The sequence below is a fragment of the Artibeus jamaicensis genome, unplaced genomic scaffold, assembly GCF_021234435.1.
Source record: "Artibeus jamaicensis isolate MK-2021 breed Jamaican fruit bat unplaced genomic scaffold, CSHL_Jam_final contig_729, whole genome shotgun sequence".
Lineage (NCBI taxonomy): Eukaryota > Metazoa > Chordata > Mammalia > Chiroptera > Phyllostomidae > Artibeus > Artibeus jamaicensis.
The window spans coordinates 3,246,847-3,265,514 of record NW_026521939.1 but is presented as its reverse complement, the minus strand read 5'-3'; the positions used below and the strand labels follow the sequence as shown (position 1 = coordinate 3,265,514).

Genomic DNA, 18,668 nt, shown 5'->3' with positions numbered 1-18,668 from the left:
GGAAATGGTGAATAGGAAGGGTGGGGCACAGAGGTCATGCTATTTTCAGTCAAAAACTGCTGAACACTCAGCAGGGTGTGGGCAGGTGTGCTTGTAAATCACCCATCATGAAATGGGCAAATGCACTGAAAAGATATCGCAAAACATTCACTGAAGCCAAACGCAGCCTCTCACAACAACGCCAGCTGGTACACTGATACAGATGGGTTCCCAGAACACCCATGAAGTTGGGGGGCCAGCCCTCCAGAAGATAATTGTTTTGATTTTTTTGTGTGGGAAGGGTATATAACGAGACATGTAGTAAAGTCGATTATTATTGGTTAAATCTAAATGTATGAAGCTGTGAAATCATAAGGCCAGGGTCTTAGAGGGCCTGAGTCTGGGGGCTAGGGAAGAAAGGATGAGGAAGTCCTTCCTCGTCCTGCTGTCATGGAGGTGACAGTGAACAAGCACACGAACATGCTGCAGTGTGACAATGTTGTAATTCCCATTCCAGGTACTACCTCAAGATGACTGCACCTTCCCTGGGGTATGTGGTCTCACAGTCACCCTTGACCCTGACTGGGCCCTGCCAGGTCTCTACACCCCTCACATCTGTTCCCATGGTCGCCCCCTCCCTCAACTCCTGCTGAGTCCAATGTTGAACTGGGCCCCTGTTCTCCACTCACCACAGAAGCCACACTGCACAGAGCCTGGGAACCCAAAGCTGACCTTCCAGGTGTTTATGGAGGCGGGAGGGAGTTACATTACAGCCACTCAGAACAGTGAAGACTAATGCTTAGATTCCCCATTTCCACCAGCTCTGCCACCAGCCGCCATTTGGCTCACCTGGTTCCCCAGGCCTCTCCTCCTTCCCGCTTTAGTGGAACAGTGGGTCTCCCTGCAGCCTTTGGCTGTCCTCAACTGTAGGTTCCCCCTATGGGCCCAGAAAAACCTCAGGTGTGCTGCTAGCCAGCTCAGGGCTCACCTTCCACCCACAAAGATTTATTTCTTGACTGAGAAGATATCTGTGGCTCATTCCTCCTCCTCCCACAGAACAAGCAGCTACCCTACACTTGGATTTGATGCACAGTTGCGGACTTGCTCTGATCTGTTCTCTGGGTTATTAGTGACCAAAACTCAAGCCACACAGGCAAAGAATAAGAGCATTTTTTGGCTCCTGGGCTGGATCTAGAGTATCAAACAATGTCACCTGGACTTGGTGCTTTTCCACCTCTCCCTTCCGCCTCCCTCGGCTGGCTTTATCCTCTGGCAGAGTCTCCATGTAGAGCCTGTGGCAATAGCTCCCAACTTCCGGACTCCCTGGCCTCCCAGAGTAACACTAGCAAATTCAACAGAAATTTTAGGATTGAATCTCCCGGGCCTGGCTCCGGTGGTGTAGATATGTAAACTAAGACATACTAAAATTTTAAGAGTTTATCTGAGCAAAAATCGATTCAAGTCGGGCAGCATCCAATGTAGCAGACAGAAAGGAGCTCTGAAGAGCTGTGCAATGAAAGACTTTTATAGGCAGAAGGGAGCAGGGCTGAGAAAGTTACTACACTCAGCAAAAAAGTGAGTTGGTTATCCCTGGGTTACGCTAATGTTCCATATTGGGAATGGCAGGGGTTTATCAGGCAGATGACCTAACTCGAGCTGACTGGGTGATTCCTGATGGACTGTCTTAAGGTTCCATTTCTGGAAGAGGCAGAACTGTAATGAAGTCTCCGTTTGATGTGGTGGGGCGTAGCATAAGTGACTCCATTTTGGGCCTGTTGTTTTAAACAGTCCCAGGCCCTTCCCAGAATCACTTGCTGGGCCCGACGGGTGTGACATTAAGACTTCGGTTGTAGACACAATGTCACATCACCCTTAAATCCCACAGCATGTAGTGAAGCGCACAGGTGTTCTTTCACATTCCAGTGACGCAATATTTTTATCTAGTATTTACATTTTATCAGCTCTCCCAATAATTTGCATTATGGCAACTCTCCTCCTAGTCTGTTTTGGATTTGGCCCAAGAACAAGCATTGTTTTTTGTTGCCACACCTCTAATGTCCTTCAGTCACTTCTGTCTTTCATGACTGACGGTTTTGAGGAGCACAGGCCGGGGCTTTCAGTAGGCAGCCTGCATTTTAAACAGGTTTCCTTGGTAATGAGATAGATGTTCTCTCTGATCTGAGAACCACTGCCGCTGAGGGGTCTTCCTGCCCAGTCCCGAGTCCTGCTGCCACAGGGGAGGTGGGAAGGCACAGCTGGGCCCACAGCTTCCTCATGGGTGTGCCCACAGCTGGCTCAGAGCCCGGCACCCTTGTGGGAGCCTCAGTAAAGACTGGACTTGGGAGCTGTGTAGACCAGGGCCTCCAGCCTGGCTGTGCCACAGAGTGACTTGGGCAATGGCTCAGCCTCTCCAGCCTTACCTTTCCCATCTGCAACCCAGTGTGAAGGTGCAGGGTGGCTTGGTCTAGCTGTATTTAAGGGCCCTTTCAGCTTTGACGCTTAGTTGTTGGCTCCCAGAAGGTTAAGCTCGGACCCCTTTCCCCCCATGTTAGAAGCTGGGTAGGATGTCTTAGGCCTCCTGTGCCAATCACTCACTCATTCATCAACCTACGGATCATCTAGAAGGTGGGGCCTGTGACTTGCTCCTTTCTGACTAATAGAAGATGATGGGGGGTTATTTCCTTAATTAGCAGAGTGGAGGGAGGTTCTCCTTGCTGGTTTGAGGAACTAAGCTGTCATTTTGACGCAGCCCTTGTGGCAGTGAACTGTGGGTCGCCTCTAGGATTTGCAGCTGACAGCCAACAAAACCTGGGGCCCTCAGCTGGGAGAGGAGGGAGGTGGTGGAGGGTCAGCAGAGGTCAGGCCTCAGAGTCTATGCCAGGCCCTGCATCTGGGAAGGCTTTCAGGCAGAGTGGGGAGGGACAAGGCCTTCACATGGGCTGCCTGCAGCGGAGGGAAGAGATGGTGCATCACCCCAGCCTCATCTGTGCTCCTGGCTGGTTCTCTGCTGTGGCGCCAGTTACTTAGTTTCCACCTACAGTTTTCTTCCTCTTTTCCTCCTCTGTGCCCTAAGCTTCCCATTTCCAAATCCTCCCTTCCCAGAAAAATGTGAATTCTTCTCATCTTGCTGAGGAAAGTTCATCTCGTCCCACCCACCTGAAGAGTGAGGGGAGTTCTCTCTTACTGCTGTTATACAGTTTGCCAAATTCATCCCCAAGGCAACCGGTGTCCTCACATTCCAATCTAAACTGTCCCCCGGGGCTGCCTACCTCCAAGAAAGACTAGAACTCTCCCAGGAAACAGACTCAACACCTGCCCTGAAAGTATTAACTCAAACGAGGAAATTGCATCTGTCATCTCTGCACCTCTCCCCATAGAGTTGAGTCAGCAGAGGTTGACACTGTAATCACATTAGCAGTGGAAGATGGGCCAGCTGTCGCACGGACTGCACTAACTGGTTTATGGGGCAGTGATCGGGGGTCTTCCTCCCCCAGCCCCAGAGCCCAATCTGCAGGGTAAGAGGCTACGACAGGTCACTGGTGAGGGAGGAAGCAGGGATGCTCCTGAACACGACTCAGTCTTTGCCCACTACAGCGGTTAGAAACCAGACAGATCTTAAAGCATGATGCTTCTTGTGATACAGAGACAGATAAGGTTAACTGCATGTGTGGAGGCAGGTCCTAGATGGCATCTCCTCTGCAGGGACAAGTCGCTTTTACTCAGCCATCTTCTCCAGACCGGGTGGGAGATGCGCAAGGATAAACACGAATTCCTGTTTCAAACCCTACACTGAGACCTACAAAACCTCCCTGCCCTGCTCTAAAGGGGCGCCATGGCAGCTCAAGCTTTTCTGCAAAACTTTGCTACCCAAGAGATGTTTCTAAAGGCTTTCCAAAGGGCTTCAAGTTTAATGTTGCTCTTTTGAAAATTGCACTTCATCAAGAAGCAATTTACCCAAACGCCAAAGTCTCTTCTAGGTCCTTTCAGATTCACACAAGGAGTGAGCAGTACTAGTCTCAGGGAAAGAGCCTCACGATGGAAATTCACGACAGAAGTGTTCTCTAAGTGGACTCACTCAGAAAGCATGCCTGGCAGCGACCAAGACCGCGGCAGCCCGCAAAATGGATTTCTTTCACAGGGGAGAGCCTAGCAATTACCCTAGTTCTATAACCAGAGCATTTTGTGGTTATTGTATTTTCCCCACACACGACTGTAACAGAACTAGGTAGGAAACCATGGAGGGCCCATGTTCAGTTACCTGCCAGGGCTGGATGCCAAATTAAAAGGGTCTCTAAAATGTCAGACCAATTTGTGTTCCACCTCAGATTTTTAGAAAGGGCAAGAAGCTGGCGGAAACAAAATGAAAAGATGACACAGCTAGACTGGTTTATAACCCTCACAACACACACACACACACACACACACACACACACACACACACACACAACTCAGATTGGATGCTTGCTTGTAACGTTTATTGACAACTGTTTGGTCCCAACACACAAAACAGCACTTGAACCACAAAAAAAAGTGTCCAAACAAAGTAGACAGTTGAGAAAAACATCTTTCCCCCAAGCCCCATCCAATACAAACAGTGCAAGACAGGAAAGGGGGTTTTGGTGATAACTTACGCGTTTTTTTAAAGATAAATCTAGTCTGGTACATCTTTCCACCCAGAAATAAAGAATTTCATTGTCTTAATTCTGATACATCATTTTGTCACATCATTTAATTAAGCCTCTGGATAAAAAAATAGATAGCAATTGACTGGCCACTGCAGAATATACATTACCAACACAACGAACTTTTGCTGTACTTTCCTATCTTCAAACAGCAAGTGTTAGAGTCACACACGCGTCCCCGGCTGACTGGCGACTCCAGCGCATGCATGGTGTGGCCACATTCACATGACAGCATATAACTCAGTCTCTTCTTTGTTTGCCACCCAAAGAAGCTGCTCTTTGAGACTGTTCCTTGTGACTTGTAACAGTTCCTTGTGACTTATGTTTTTAAAATCCACAGTTCTTTACATGAGAGCAAAACTAAAGTCCAAGTGTGCAAACTCAGCCTTATGAAATCTCAGAATAAGGCGACTGATTACTCAACATTAACTACATCGCACTGTTTAAAAGCTTCTTTTAAAAAGTTGCACATTTGCACCGTCCTTCCTGTCCCACTGCCTGTAGAGGAAATGCCTTCAGAGGGATTTGCAGAGTGCCACCACGCTTAGAAGGCGTTTCCAGTGTAGTTCCATCTTGGCTGGGGCTATGTCTTGAGAAATGGGAATCACTGGCTTCGTAGAAAAGATTTGGGGAACAAAAACCTAACTTGTAAAAATCTCTTTATAGCCCTTATTTTGTGGCATTTTATCAAAATGCTGGCTATAAAATCAGAGCCCATTTTCTGGCTTTCCAGAAATTACAAAATATAAACATTTCCCCAAAAGAAACCACCTAACGAGTGGAAGACCTTTTGCCAACAGGCTCTGTCTGCTCTATGAATGCATCCGCCTTCTACCCGACAAATACAACCCATTGTAAATGTCGGGTTTCTCCGGGAGGGGTGAGAGACCGCCAGTCTGCCTCAGCCACCTCGGGGCGAAGGTCATTCCACAGGGCAGTGATCTCTCAAGGCTGGCTTTTCCCGAATACCAACATCACATACCACAAAAAACCTGAACATGCTTCCAGCAGTGAGAAGTAACTGAGTTAAAGCAGACACTCCAGACACACAAATATTATATACACTTAAAGCTTCCCAACTGCCAAAACCAGCATTAAGTTGATCACCCCTGGCCTTTATATGTTTAGATAGAATTTCTGTGTGTTCCCACTGGAAAGAGTATCAGCACCGCCCCTGATCTGTAGTTTATGCATTGCATATTTTAGAAAATCAGACACTCTTCCCCACACTGCCTCCTGACACACAATAATGTGTGTTGGACTTCAAATGCTGACTTTAAATTCACGACACCAGACCATCTCCTCTTCCTTTACCTAAGGTACATCAGCAGACTGGAACTTGACACGAAAGGGAAGCTTAAATCATCCTCAACTTTCTAGAAAGCTCCTAAGTGGAACCCCAAAGTGGAAACACTTAAAAATTTTGTGATGAAACCACATTTGTCAACTACAGACATAGTTAAATAAAAATCAAGGCACTCTTACAAGTCACATGGAAGCCGGAAACCTTCACATCCAACCTGAAAATACATTCTTACCACCTGGCCCACCCTTCTTCAGTGTGTGAACACGCAGGGTCACTGAACAGGCTCTGCTTCGAGACGCATCATGCATATACTGTCTGAGAATACCAGTAAGCGAAGGCTTAGAGACTACATCATGCTACACGGAGGACTACGCCACCGATGCGGCTTTAATGGAAGTAAAGCTACTTCCTCCCACTGAGTTCTTACTGCTTCCTTCTTATGGAACACCATTCTATTTCATAATAATTAAGAAAAATTTGGTAAAATATATTAAGAATTCTTTAACAAATACCAGAAGGTTTTTTTTTTTCTTTCAAATAATTGGAGTTCAAATAATTGGGGTTAAAAAAAAAAAAGAAAAACTTCAGCTCAAAGCTGTGTTCAATGTAAAAGGAACAAAACATTATGGAACACATTTAAAGATGAAAGAAGTGGCTTCTAGGGGGTTTTCATTAAAACAGCAAAGGCTGGGTTTTTTGAGCCCACTTTTGTGTGTGGAATCAGACAGTGTTTTCCCATCTTAATTCTATGTTCAAAATGAGTCAAAGCTTGGTTATAGGTGCAAAGGAAAAGTTGGCTGCCAATTTTACTCTATTTTTGGGCTGCTTTTTGGCTGGGCTTTCCACAGGGTCCTTGCTGAGCTGCGACTCGGGGGTTTCTGAGGAGGGACAGGGAGGCACCGGGGCAGCGGCTGAGGAGCGGGAGGAGCTGGAGTCAGAGGTCGGCTTTTTGTTATTTACTGGTACTGGAGTATCAATGTTCTTTTCTTGGTTTAAAATCGTAATTTCTGTAAACACAGAAAAGCAGAGATTCAGCTTTTCTAAACCTGTAAGAAATATTAGTTTTAAGTTTCTCATATTTTCACAAAAAATTTAAAAATAACTCCCCAAATGTCACATCCATGTCCCCATTTACATATTAGCTGTGTGGCCAATATTATATGTCACAGTCAAATAGCTATAAACTACATCTCAGCTCTCCCCTGGATTACAAAGCATTAGAGATCTTCACTTTTGGCTACAAATCAGTGGGCAATGACTTCAAAACATTTTTTTTCTACTTTGGATTCTCTGCTCATTCACTCTGTCAGGTAGTTAAGGATCCACAGGCCACATGTGACTTACAGACATTCAAACCAGGAGGGCATCCAGGCCCAGGCCATTGACAGAGGACCTCACGCTGTGTGGATGTAAGGTCAGGGTGGGAAGTAAGGTGGGAGTGGCAGAGTTATGACTGCCCTAGAAAATCCAGGACGTCAAACGCAGCCAGTTTTCCTGCAATGCGGCAGGTGCTCTTTCTCCAGCCCAGCCACAGGTGTTAATCTGCTGCATACACAGAGCCACGTGCTCAGAAGAGATGTACTGTCATGCACTAGACCCCCTGTGTGTGCACAGGGCTCTCTTACCAAAGGCACACAGAGGGTGAGAGTGGTGTGGAGGGGATGGCATAGGCCCAGCTCCCTTCTCAGGCTGACACACTCACTGAGGAAAATGGGAGACAGAACTGCCCACACCATTCCAATTATTTTCTTTCTCTCATCACACGGGAATAGCTGATGTATAGTGTGATTCATGTGTACTAAGCACACCAAGCCAACAGCCCCACGGAAGAGCTCGTATCAACCCGACACCAGCTCTAGCCACGCATTCCAGGGGCTGGATCTTCTAGTATCAGAAGCCCAGTGTATGGTCCCCCGTCTCCTATTTTCCAGATGAACAGCCTCAGTTCTTTCCCTGGGCAACAGTGCCGAACGCCGCATGAGAAGACTAAGGGCTGTGAAATCCACCCAGTGGTCAGGAGGCTGTCTCTATGGTCTCCCGGAAGGCCGAGGGAAAGGTCTGGTCACAACAGTGAAGATGACGAGGGAAATTCCTCGTTAGAGGAGGTGAGCCATCCTCTCAGGTCAAGTGATACAGCAGAAAGACAAGAGGCCTTGGGTTCAAGCCCAACTCTGCCACTTCCTAGGTAGGCAGCCCAGAGACAAATTCATCGCCAGTCACCATGCAAGCTATGCCTGCCACCTAACCTGCAGAGCCGAGGTGGGAACTAAACGTGCCTGAGTCTGTCAGCCCCAGCGCGGGGTCGGCGCGCAGTGAGAGACAGGTAGGCCGGCCTCACCAGTGCTCAACCCCTCTACTTTCTCTTCCTTCTCAGATCCCTGTGCAGAGTCTGGAGTCAAGACAAACGCTGCCCCCTCCCTCCCCAGCTCATACCCTTATAAAGCCCCACACCCTCTGGAGTCATTCTGCACAATCTGCAATGGGTGACACGTATATTTGGTGATGAGTGTGCCTCCTTTACAGCTTAGCTGCGTCACTCCTCATAACTCGCCCTTGCTTGCTCCCCAAGCCACCTCGGGCTGTAAGCCCAATTTTGGAGGAACCTTAACAGAACGAGAGGGTACTACATAATCAACACAGGTATTTTGTGCCTGGGAAAGTACAGTTCTCCCCACCTCTATCAAACATGGAATATACTGGCATGGTGATTTTATTTTTTAAGCCCACAGAGAAAAGCCCGTAACACAGAATATCCTACCAGAAGGCTCTTGGGGGTGTTCCTCAAACTGAATGAGATCAGCAGACTGAAGGACAACAGGGTCTGGTCTCAGCTGAGGGGACGGCAGGCAGGAAGGGACAGGTGCACAGAGGAGGTCCACAGGGGAGTCGCTGGTCAGGCGCAGAAGCTCCTGCTCCGTGGGACAGGGCCCTGGACAGAGAAGGCAGGCTGTGACTCGACTCGGACAGCAGTCCACCACGAGTCTGCGCCTGAGGCTTTCTTTCGAAGCCTTAAAGATGAAAAACACCAGAATGTACTCAGAACTCAAGGTTTAAAAAGAGCCATTAACAGAAAGATCTGGGTCTCTCTCTTTGGTAAGTGCGATGCCACAGGCCAGGATCTCCCCAGGGCCCCATCGGAGAAAAAGGGTTCCGAAGGGAAATAACACACCCGTAGAGAGGGTGAAAAGTAGTTAAAGGAGCAAAGCTCAGCATTACAAGACTTGCATTCAAATTTTGTCGCTTCCTAGCTGAGCGATCCTGAGTAAGCTACTTAACCTCTGGGAATTTTAAAGATTTATTTATTTTTAGAGAGAAGGGAATGAAACAGAGGGAGACAAACATCAGTGTGTGGTTGCCTCTTGCGTGCTCCCTACTGGGAACCTGGCCCGCAATCCAGGCTTGTGCCTGGACTGGGAATCCAAATGGTGACCCTTCAGTTTGTGGGACAATGCCCAACCCACTGGGCACCTCTGGGGATTTTCGTTCCTCATTTGTAGAATGTAGATAACTACTCCTGAAGGTTGTTCTGACATCTGAGAGAGACGAGTTACTTTAAAGTGCATTATAAAACATAAAATGTTATATAACTGAGTTATAAACACAGAACACAGTAACACTATCTAATGACTTGCATAGTCAAATTAAGATAAAATTGTCACACATAGCAATGGATTCAAAAGTCTGAATAAAGTTAAAATTGCTATAGAATGCAAGTGAGCTGATTTCAATCTATGGAGATGGTTCCATGTAAAATCGAAGTGACTCAATGTTGTTTGGAGTAACGTTAATGAATTACCATCAAGTCTTACCCAGGGATGTCCTGTGACAAAGACTCTCCTTGACCCAACTTGAATCAGGCTCCTCTAAGGCCCCATCTCCACTAGACCTTGACTTGGCCTTCCATGTCTGTCCTGTCCTTGCCGAGTCTTAGCAAAGATCTTGGGCAGTTTACTGTGAATCTTCCAGCCACACTATCTGATCGAGTCACTCATCCAGCATCCCACCACTGTGACGTCTAAGTCCTTGGCCTGCCTTCAGCAAGAATCCTCTTGGGTCAGTTGGGCTAGAATCCCCCTGCCCCTGAAGTCTCCCTACAGGTAACTTCCCGTCCACTGACACCCTCAGTCTGTTCCTTGACTATATATAAATCCCCACTGTCCCTGTATTCGAAGTTGAGCTTGATCGCTCTTCCCTAGTGCAGCAGAGTTGAATCTCTTGCAATAGTCATGAACTACTGTTTAACAGGAGTGTCAGAATAATTTTTTCCTTTAACATCTGAACTAGGTTGACATGTCATCTTGGGAATACCAACATCCCTTAAGAATCTTAACCAGTCAACCATAAAATGTTATCAAACATAGGCCAGTTTTTTCTGTTACTAACCACATACTTTGAAAAAATGTATGAATGAATACTTCAATAAATAAAAATAACCCACTGACATCTCTCCCACCCGATCCTCACTGCAAGCCGCTTCTCCTAAAATTTCATCAGCTTTGCTTTATCTTTCCTCTCTTACCATCTTCACCTGCTCCGAGTTTGATTTCCGAGGCTGTGCAAGACTTAGGCACCTCTGGAATATGCTCAGTAGCTGAGGGCAAGTTTGAACTCAAATGACCTAGAGGGCAAAGAGCACCTGTCAGAGGGAGAAGTCAGTGAGAGAACCAGGATATCTGAAGGGGTCAGGGATGAGTGCTTACTTACTTTTCATGTCATTTTTTAACACTACAATCCTCTTCTGACCGTGTCCTTTTATCCAGACCACCTGCACACAAGACATACTACTGGTTAAGTAATGGAAAAGCCCTAAAATTCAGGAATAATGTGACTTGTGTCTGCCTTAAACATACTAGAATTTAGAACTGGACTAATGCCAAGAAAAAATCTTCTATACTCTCTACCATTTTTTAAAAAGCAACAGAGGCTGGCAGAAACATGTTTCATAAAAAGCTATGTAGTCTAAAAATTGTGATGCTCAGCTCTAAAAATATTCTTTATGGCTTTTAAAAAGATCATCTTCCCAACACCAGTTCTGGTCTATAAATGAAGCCAATTCTCACATGAGAGCCCTTACTATTTTTTCCAGAAACTAAACACACCCAGAAGAATTAATGGAGACTTCCCAGACTCCCCCCAAACTAAGTTTGTTATCCTAACCCTAAAACGAAGTCCTCTCCCTACTGATGCTGCTCTCCACCCCCGCAGCCCAGCTCTGGGCTCCCGGAGTGTTCCCACGGGCATTCATCACCAAGCCCCGGATGTCACCTGCCATGTGCCCCACCCTTCTTCCTCTATGGTTTTCACTCATGCTCAGCCCCTGCACCACTCTCACCCTGACCCGGGCAATCGCAGGAGTCCTGGCCAAGCGCCTTCTTCTTTCCCTCCGGTTTCTCTCCAGTCTACTGTGCACAGCAGTGACTGTGCTATATTTCACAAGCAAACCTGCAGCTCCTCCCCTTGCTCCTCACTGTGCAGCTCCTAACCTTTGCTGCTGCAAAGGCCCCCGTAACTGAGCTCTTACCTCACCATCAGGCATCTCTACTCACCCCATGCCCTCTACCTGGATCTCCCTCTTCCCCCCCTCGCCACATGGTTAACTCCCACACAACCTTGACCTGCCCATGGCTCTTCTCTCTCAGTGTGCCTGCTCTTTACTGCATGGGCACTGACTCATCACCTGCTGGGGTGTCCTAAACTTCCATTACCCAACACCTTCCTGAGGGTGGGGTCTAGGAATTCAATAAAGGTTTTCAGAATAAGGGAGACACTAAAATCATTCACCTTATGCAAACTGTATGTTATAAAAGGATCTGTTCAAAATGCCTGACATTTCCTGCTCTGTTCAGGATCCAGGGAGATACTCTCCAAGAAGCTCAGAAAACACTCACCTGTGGGATTGCTCCCAAGAGCTCCTCGATACTACTGTAGCCGTAAGTCTTGGGTTGCAGTGTTTCTCCGACATACTTGGTATAGGCCACAGAAAATTCATGAAGGAAGAGCTGCTGGTAGTGGTAAGTATGAAGTAAAGACCGCACGTTTTTGGCAAACAAATACAGACTTGTGAGCTTCACACACTCCTCTGTCTTATCATTAGTGAAAACCTGGTCCAAGAGAAAAACACAGCATTAGACACTTCTGGAGTGACTGCCCCTGACCCCCAGAAGTGAGAGCCTCCATCTGAGCAATGACAAGGTGCTAGGCACCTTGACTAGTCAACTTGAAAATGGACAATAAGCCAAGCAGGGGGAGGTATTCGTTCAAGGAATTCCCTGCACTGCCCCCACAAAAAGATGAAGCCCTGAGCAAACTTGAGTTCTATTTGCAAGTCTAAAAAGGCAGCGGTCTGGGGAAATACTGAGTCAGAAAGGAAGAAAACTGGCAAACCTGTGGCCTCAAACAAGACTGGCATGAAGGGTGGAGGCAAATGCTTAGGTAGGGAGAGCTTTATCAGACCAGTAAACCTCATCACCCAAAATGGTGTTCCAAAGAACGCGGTGGTACAGGAGGACATTAGCATTGTTTTAAAAACCAACAGCAAAATCAATATGGGAAAATAGTCCAAAGCTCTTCTGTTCTCAAGTAAATAAGCAAATTTCCTTACCATCAACCTTTTCAGGATCTTTACTGTGCACAGGGATTCTACAAGAAAAGGGATTCTACATCTGCCCACCTCACCTGGCACAGAGCCTTCCGTCTTGAGTACCCACTTACATGCTCAGAAGTAGTGCTCACATTACAGATGAACAGAGTTCAGAAAACGTGCAATTTGATATTGTAAAAGAAAGCTGGAGCTAGACAATAGTTAAAGTGGTGAAAATAGTTTTTATTTAGGAACGACTGCAATAGGAGAAGAGAAAAAACCTTTGTATAGAACTGGGCTTAATTTCGAATACAGCTGACCCTTAAACAACACAGGTTTGAACTGCATGGGTCTACTTATATGTGGGTTTTTTTTTCACTGAATACTGCTCTGGCTTTGATCTGTGGCTGGGAGTCCGCAGATGCAGAGAGCCAGCTGTATGCGCTGATCCGTGCTCTTTTATATAGCAGACACACGTCTGTGGATTTCGGTATCTGTGGGTGCCCTGGAACCACTCTCCTGTGGGTACTGAGGGACAACTCAAGTGTTCAGTCTTTGGGGAGTCAAAAGTGACGTGCAGATTTTTGACAGTGAGGGACAGGGAGGAGGACTGGTGGTCACTCCCTTAATCCCCATGTTATTTAAGGATCAACTGTATAACAAAGAAAAATGGGGATTTATAGACAAGGAAGGAGGGACGATGTTGGTGGGCGGAAAATTCCCAAGATACCATTACTGACACCCAAGGTGAAGGTCTGGTCTAGAAGGCTGCTCAAAGGAGCCCAACTAAAGTTTGGCCAAGGAGAGATTTTTCTGTCAACACTTCTTAGTTATTTAATTACCAATCACTAGAACATTGGAATATTGTCCTTTTTGTATATTGCTGGATTTTATGGTTAGTATCCTATTTAGAATCACTTTCTTTTGGGTGACTATATTTGGTTTTTGGTATTCAAGTTATGTGACTTCACAAAATGAAGTAGTGAGCTTTGCATCTTCTTTTTTTTTCAAGTGGCTTAACAATACTTTTTAAGGGGTTGTAGCTATCTGTTCTTAGAGGGTTAGTTAAGACCCAACTATGAACTTATCTGGTTCTGGTGCCTTTTTCAGCAGTAAAATTTCAATGGACTTAAGTATAATACTTAGGATACTTTTATGGTAATTGGTCTAATTTTTAACTGCAAGTCAATTTTGATCATTTCTTCTAGGACCTTCTCTATGTATTCTCTGGCAATTCTTCTAATCATGAAGTGCCATTCTTGAAAAGCCACCTGGGTGACTGCCAGCCTTCCTTTCTGACCTGCATCTGACCCATCAGTCACATGGAGCCACCATATAACCCCTCTAATTCAGAGAGGTAACAATCGCAATACCCGGCCTCACGCAGGTAAGAGCACCCCAGGTCAAGGACCAGGAGGCCAGGGCAGGGTGCCTGCACCTCCCTAAGCCTCTGTTTGTTCAACCACAAAATGACCAACTGGTCCTGTCCAGCTGTACGCCTAACCTAAACCACAAGGTCATCCAGAAATACCCAATTCAACAGTTTCTTTACAACGGTTCTGAAAAGCCATTAGCATTCATACCTCAACTAAGTAAGGCAGACTCTTCAGAAGTTCAGTGAAGGTCATGTATCCATATTCAAGGGGGTTGAGAGGAGTGCTATGGGCAGCTTCATAATGTCTCTTGAGCTCATCCACAGAAAGATGGGTGTCTCCTTCCCAAGACATCAACAATACCAGCAACTGGGCAGTAAGAGAGCGCAGGGATTTGCGGTTGACCAGCTGGATCTGTTTGCCAGATTCCATATCAGTGACCTGGAGAAGACAGCAATTCAAACATATCCAAACTCGGGAGAGATAACCTGGATTGCACCCAGCTCAGCTAGTTTCATTTTTGCTAATGAGATCCATGGAGGAAAAAACCTCTAATTCTTAACTCCTAGACTGAAGTAAATTGAATGAGGTTGTTTTCATTTTTGTTGGGATACTACTCCAACACTTCAAGTGAGACTGGGGCAGAAATTATCCTCTCCCTTCCTGTTGGTCCATAACCAGAAACTTCCATCAATACCCCACCCCCCTTAGGGCATTCTTTCCACTCCCCACTAAGGGCAGGAATTAAGACAGGCCAGTTGGCATCCACTGGTCCAAGAGTGTGAATTAAAGGTGGCTGGGCTGGGCTGGGCTGGGGGTGGCTACACTGCAGGTGACACTCCATAGGGCAGCTCTACAGACACGACTTTGCCCATGTGTGTGTCCCAGGAGCTAGACTGGGGAGGTGACAGAAAGCCCACTCTGACCATAATGCCCACTCTAATTGCAAGGCAAGCTGCATTCTTCTACTCTATCACGACTTGGCAAAAAGCTGGCATTTTCAGGTCCGAGTACACATCTACTTCTCCATTCTTTCAGATTCTCAAGAAGATAAAGGATTTCCATTTGTAAGCACAATGGGAGGGAAACCTTGCAAAAAGGACTCAGGTTACCATTTGAGGACCAAACAACATGCAAAGGAACAAGCCCTGGGTGGCCGAGACCCATGGGCCTTGGGTAAGGGTGGACGAGTCTGAACTGAGCCTTCACTGAAATTAAAAACAGGCAGAGCTTCAGACTGCCGAGGTTTGGCAGACAAACCAGTATTTACTATTACAGCTGTTTTCCCCTCTTCCTGGCTTTCATCTGGAGTTTTGGGTCCTCAGAGGCAGAGTCGTGAGTGGCACTTGAGGAGAGAACTTAATACCCCCAATGTCTTTGGTTCTGACATTCACCTAGACCCAAGGCAGGAGGAAGCTGGTAGGTACAGCCAGCCTTCCCATCCCGACTCCACTTATCAAGATTATAGATTTGTGGAGATTGACACTACATATTTACTCTGCAGACATGAGGTTTTATCAATCAACAGATATACATCCATGGGAGTTCAAGTCATTTTAGATGCCCAGACCATCATTGCTACTCCAGCATTTTAAGGAGAAAAAGCAAAAATCCATTCCTTCGATGCTACTTAGGTACATCTCTTAATTCTTAACCCTGGCTACACATTAGAATCATCCAAAGAGCTTATTAAATAATGCCAATGCTCAGAACACTCGAGCTACATAAGAATCTCAGGGGCAGGGGTAAAGTCCAGGCACTGGCATTTCCCTGAAGCTCCTTGAGGGATTCTAGTGTGCAGCTAAGACAGCCTCTCCCATTTTTTCCTGTCTCCATGCTCAGAGCCCAGCTTCCCAATTATTTACCCTCACTCATCAAAGTCTGTGGTTATGGCTTAGTCTTCCTCTCTACCAAGCCCACCACTGCCATCATCCTGGGTAACTGAGCATCCAGGGAGCCTGCCCCACACCATGGCCTTTCAGTGCCTCAACTGCCTCATCTCCAATGACATCCTTTCTACTTGATTCCACTCCAGACTCCCTTCCTCAGGGTCACACTTGGGATCTTGTCAGAGCCCATTTCCAAAACAACTCATTCAAACCTCCCCTGCATCCTGCATGCAAATGGAAGCCTGGAGCAGACTTTGGGTGGGAGAAAAGAAAGATTCGATGATCTTTCTGCAACTTCACCAGCACTGACTCCTATCTCTCCCCTCTGATCCATCTTGGCACTGATAGGCCGTTACTTCATTAACATTCATGTCAATGCTCTAAACTCCTTTGTCCCCATGCCCTTTCGTTGTTCCCGCCTGGCAAAGTCTCATCTGGAACCCAACAATCTGCTTTCCTGGAGCTGCACCTAAGCAGCCACGCCACTGTTTTCTGCAGAGGAAATGTAAGAGCACAGACCTCCAGTGAGGTCTCCAGACTCCCAGCGGCCCTGCCTGATTTCCTGGTCACTCTTCCACTTACCACCACGACAATTTCAGACCTTCTCCATGCTCTTCAATCCTGAATCCTGTCTCTTTCTTCCTCTCTCTAAGGAGTTGCTCTCACCGTCTACTTGACAGAAAAATAGCTCTTGGAAGGTAACTCTCTCCTTTTCCTGGTGACAAACATCAAATTTACCTGTATCTGCGTCTACTAGACTTCCCTTCCCTTTTATCAAGATAAAAATACTAATATCTCAGCTGTCCCTCCTTCCCCTGAATGACAACTCCCACAACTCCTGCCTCATCAGGGCCTGCACCCATCACCCTTTCTCGCTTTTGTATATTTATCTTCTTTCTCGAGTAGATCCTTCTTGGCAGCTCTCAGACATGCGAGGTCCAAAGGTCACATTAGCCCTGGTCCCACCTGCCCTCTCAGTAGCATGTGATGCTGCTGGCCATTCCTCAGCCTTGGTCTCCAGTGTTCCACACCTAATGTTCGTCCTACTCTCCAGCAGTTACATATTGGCCTCCTGTGAAGGTTTTTCCTCCTTTGACCGAGTACATAGAGTCTTTCCAGACTTGTGACTGGGGCTGCCACCACTTTGTATGTTTTCCTTTCCATTTCTTCCTCCCTACAGTGAGTTTTCTTCATTCTGTGGTGAATGCAGCCTGAAAACCCTCCAGCTGCTCTGCTTGGGACCGGGAGGCTCAGTTCAGTCCAGGGCGGGGAAGAACAGAAAGGGACCCTACCCACTCCAGCATTACCAACGACAAAGGGAACTCTCAGTCCTAGCTTGCTCCTAATCTACTCCTTAAGTGAGTCAAAATCTGGAAGGGAGAAGAGATCTGTAACTGGATCTCCTCAAAATTCAGAGATGAAGACCCATTTAGAAGGATCTGACTCTGGGTCAGTAATACTGAGACTGATACGACAGAGTAAACACCCTGGGATAAAACAGTGGCATCATTAGTTCAAGAAGGCATTGTTTTGGCAAGGCCACTAATAAACACACAAAGGCAAGGCCAAAAATCTACACTGCCAAACCTAAATCATATTATATAGCCCCAAAAAGGTATTAACGGCACACAAAGCAAGTTGTGAAGCAGTAAGTAGCGCAATGTGTAACTACAGAAATGCTACAGTACACACGAACGCCCCAATGGAGATTATGCCGCAGCTGCTATTTCATGAAAAATAAAATGTTTACCTTCACAACATGGCAGAGTTTCTGTGTTAAAGCTGAAATTGAACTGACATCATAGTCTTGGAGACGAAATGCGTAACCAAAAGTTTTAGCATATTCTGTGAGCAGATCTGACATCATAAGACAGTTATCTTTCTGGGACCGAAGGAGTTTAACAAACTGAGCAGCTAGGGCTTTGAATCGTTCTACCTCGGTCAAAGTGAGAATTTTTTCTTCTCCACATTCCAATACCTGGGAAAACACACAGGAGGAGGAAAGAAACACTGAAAAAGTTATGATTGTTTATGGAACTAAATGGCATGAAAATGTATACAATTAATAACTAAAAAGAATTTTAGTATTGTTTCATGAATATAGTTTCAATTTTGAAAGATTAAAAAGTTCTTGAACTTTGTTGAATAACAATGTAAATATATTTAACACAACTGAACTGTACACTTAAAAACAGTTAAGTAGGTAATGTGTATCTTATCACAAAAATTGTTCTAAAATGTAAAAAGCCCTTTTAGGGTCAAAAATGGTAAAATTAATAAACGTCCATAATACAAATCTGGTTTAAGTTACCAATGATTTATAAGCTAAGCATTTGTATCACCTCATGTACTCATTCCCCCTTCAACATAACTGGTTTAGAAAGTACGGAGCTAATGAAAGAATATTCGACTTAATAATTTTAAGTATTTAATCTTTTTAAAACGTTATTTTATTTATTTATTTATTTATTTATTTATTTATTTATTTATTTTTTAGAGAAAGAGAGGGAGAGTGAGAAATATTAACATGTGGTTGCCTCTTGTGCGCCCCCTCCTGGGAACCTGCCCACAACCCGGGCATTGTGCTCTGACTGAGAATCAAATAAGGGACCGTTTGGTTCACAGGCTGGTGCTCAATCCACTGAGCCACACCAGCCAGGGTTAATCTTTTTTCGATAATTACCCTAAAACAAGTTTGAAGAATGATTTATTTCGATATTGAAGGACAAAAATCACATTTACCTAAATACTAATAAGCCAACAACATAGCTTGTTAGAAATACTTCAAATTTTCATCCTATTTTATAACTCCCTACCTCTCAGGAAAATGAAATAAAATTTCCCTACACATCATTCGTA

The 18,668-nt window shown here is 45.7% G+C and overlaps 1 protein-coding gene across 5 annotated transcripts in view; it reads right to left on the bottom strand.

Moving 5' to 3' along the window:
• Nucleotides 1–4,432: 4,432 nt before the first annotated feature.
• The window catches only part of MARF1 (meiosis regulator and mRNA stability factor 1), a 43,119-nt gene continuing 28,883 nt past the window's right edge, over nucleotides 4,433–18,668 (bottom strand). For 4 of the 5 annotated variants that reach the window (XM_037129084.2, XM_037129086.2, XM_037129089.2 and 1 more), the window contains 7 exons: nucleotides 17,560–17,787; nucleotides 14,131–14,361; nucleotides 11,856–12,068; nucleotides 10,672–10,732; nucleotides 10,487–10,585; nucleotides 8,726–8,896; nucleotides 4,433–6,974 (listed from right to left, as the gene is read on the bottom strand). In XM_037129084.2, the coding sequence (XP_036984979.2) occupies nucleotides 6,730–6,974; nucleotides 8,726–8,896; nucleotides 10,487–10,585; nucleotides 10,672–10,732; nucleotides 11,856–12,068; nucleotides 14,131–14,361; nucleotides 17,560–17,787 (1,248 nt within the window). In that variant the 3' untranslated portion in view covers nucleotides 4,433–6,729. The remainder of the gene's footprint in view (nucleotides 6,975–8,725; nucleotides 8,897–10,486; nucleotides 10,586–10,671; nucleotides 10,733–11,855; nucleotides 12,069–14,130; nucleotides 14,362–17,559; nucleotides 17,788–18,668) is intronic. The other variant, XM_037129087.2, reaches the window with a different exon arrangement.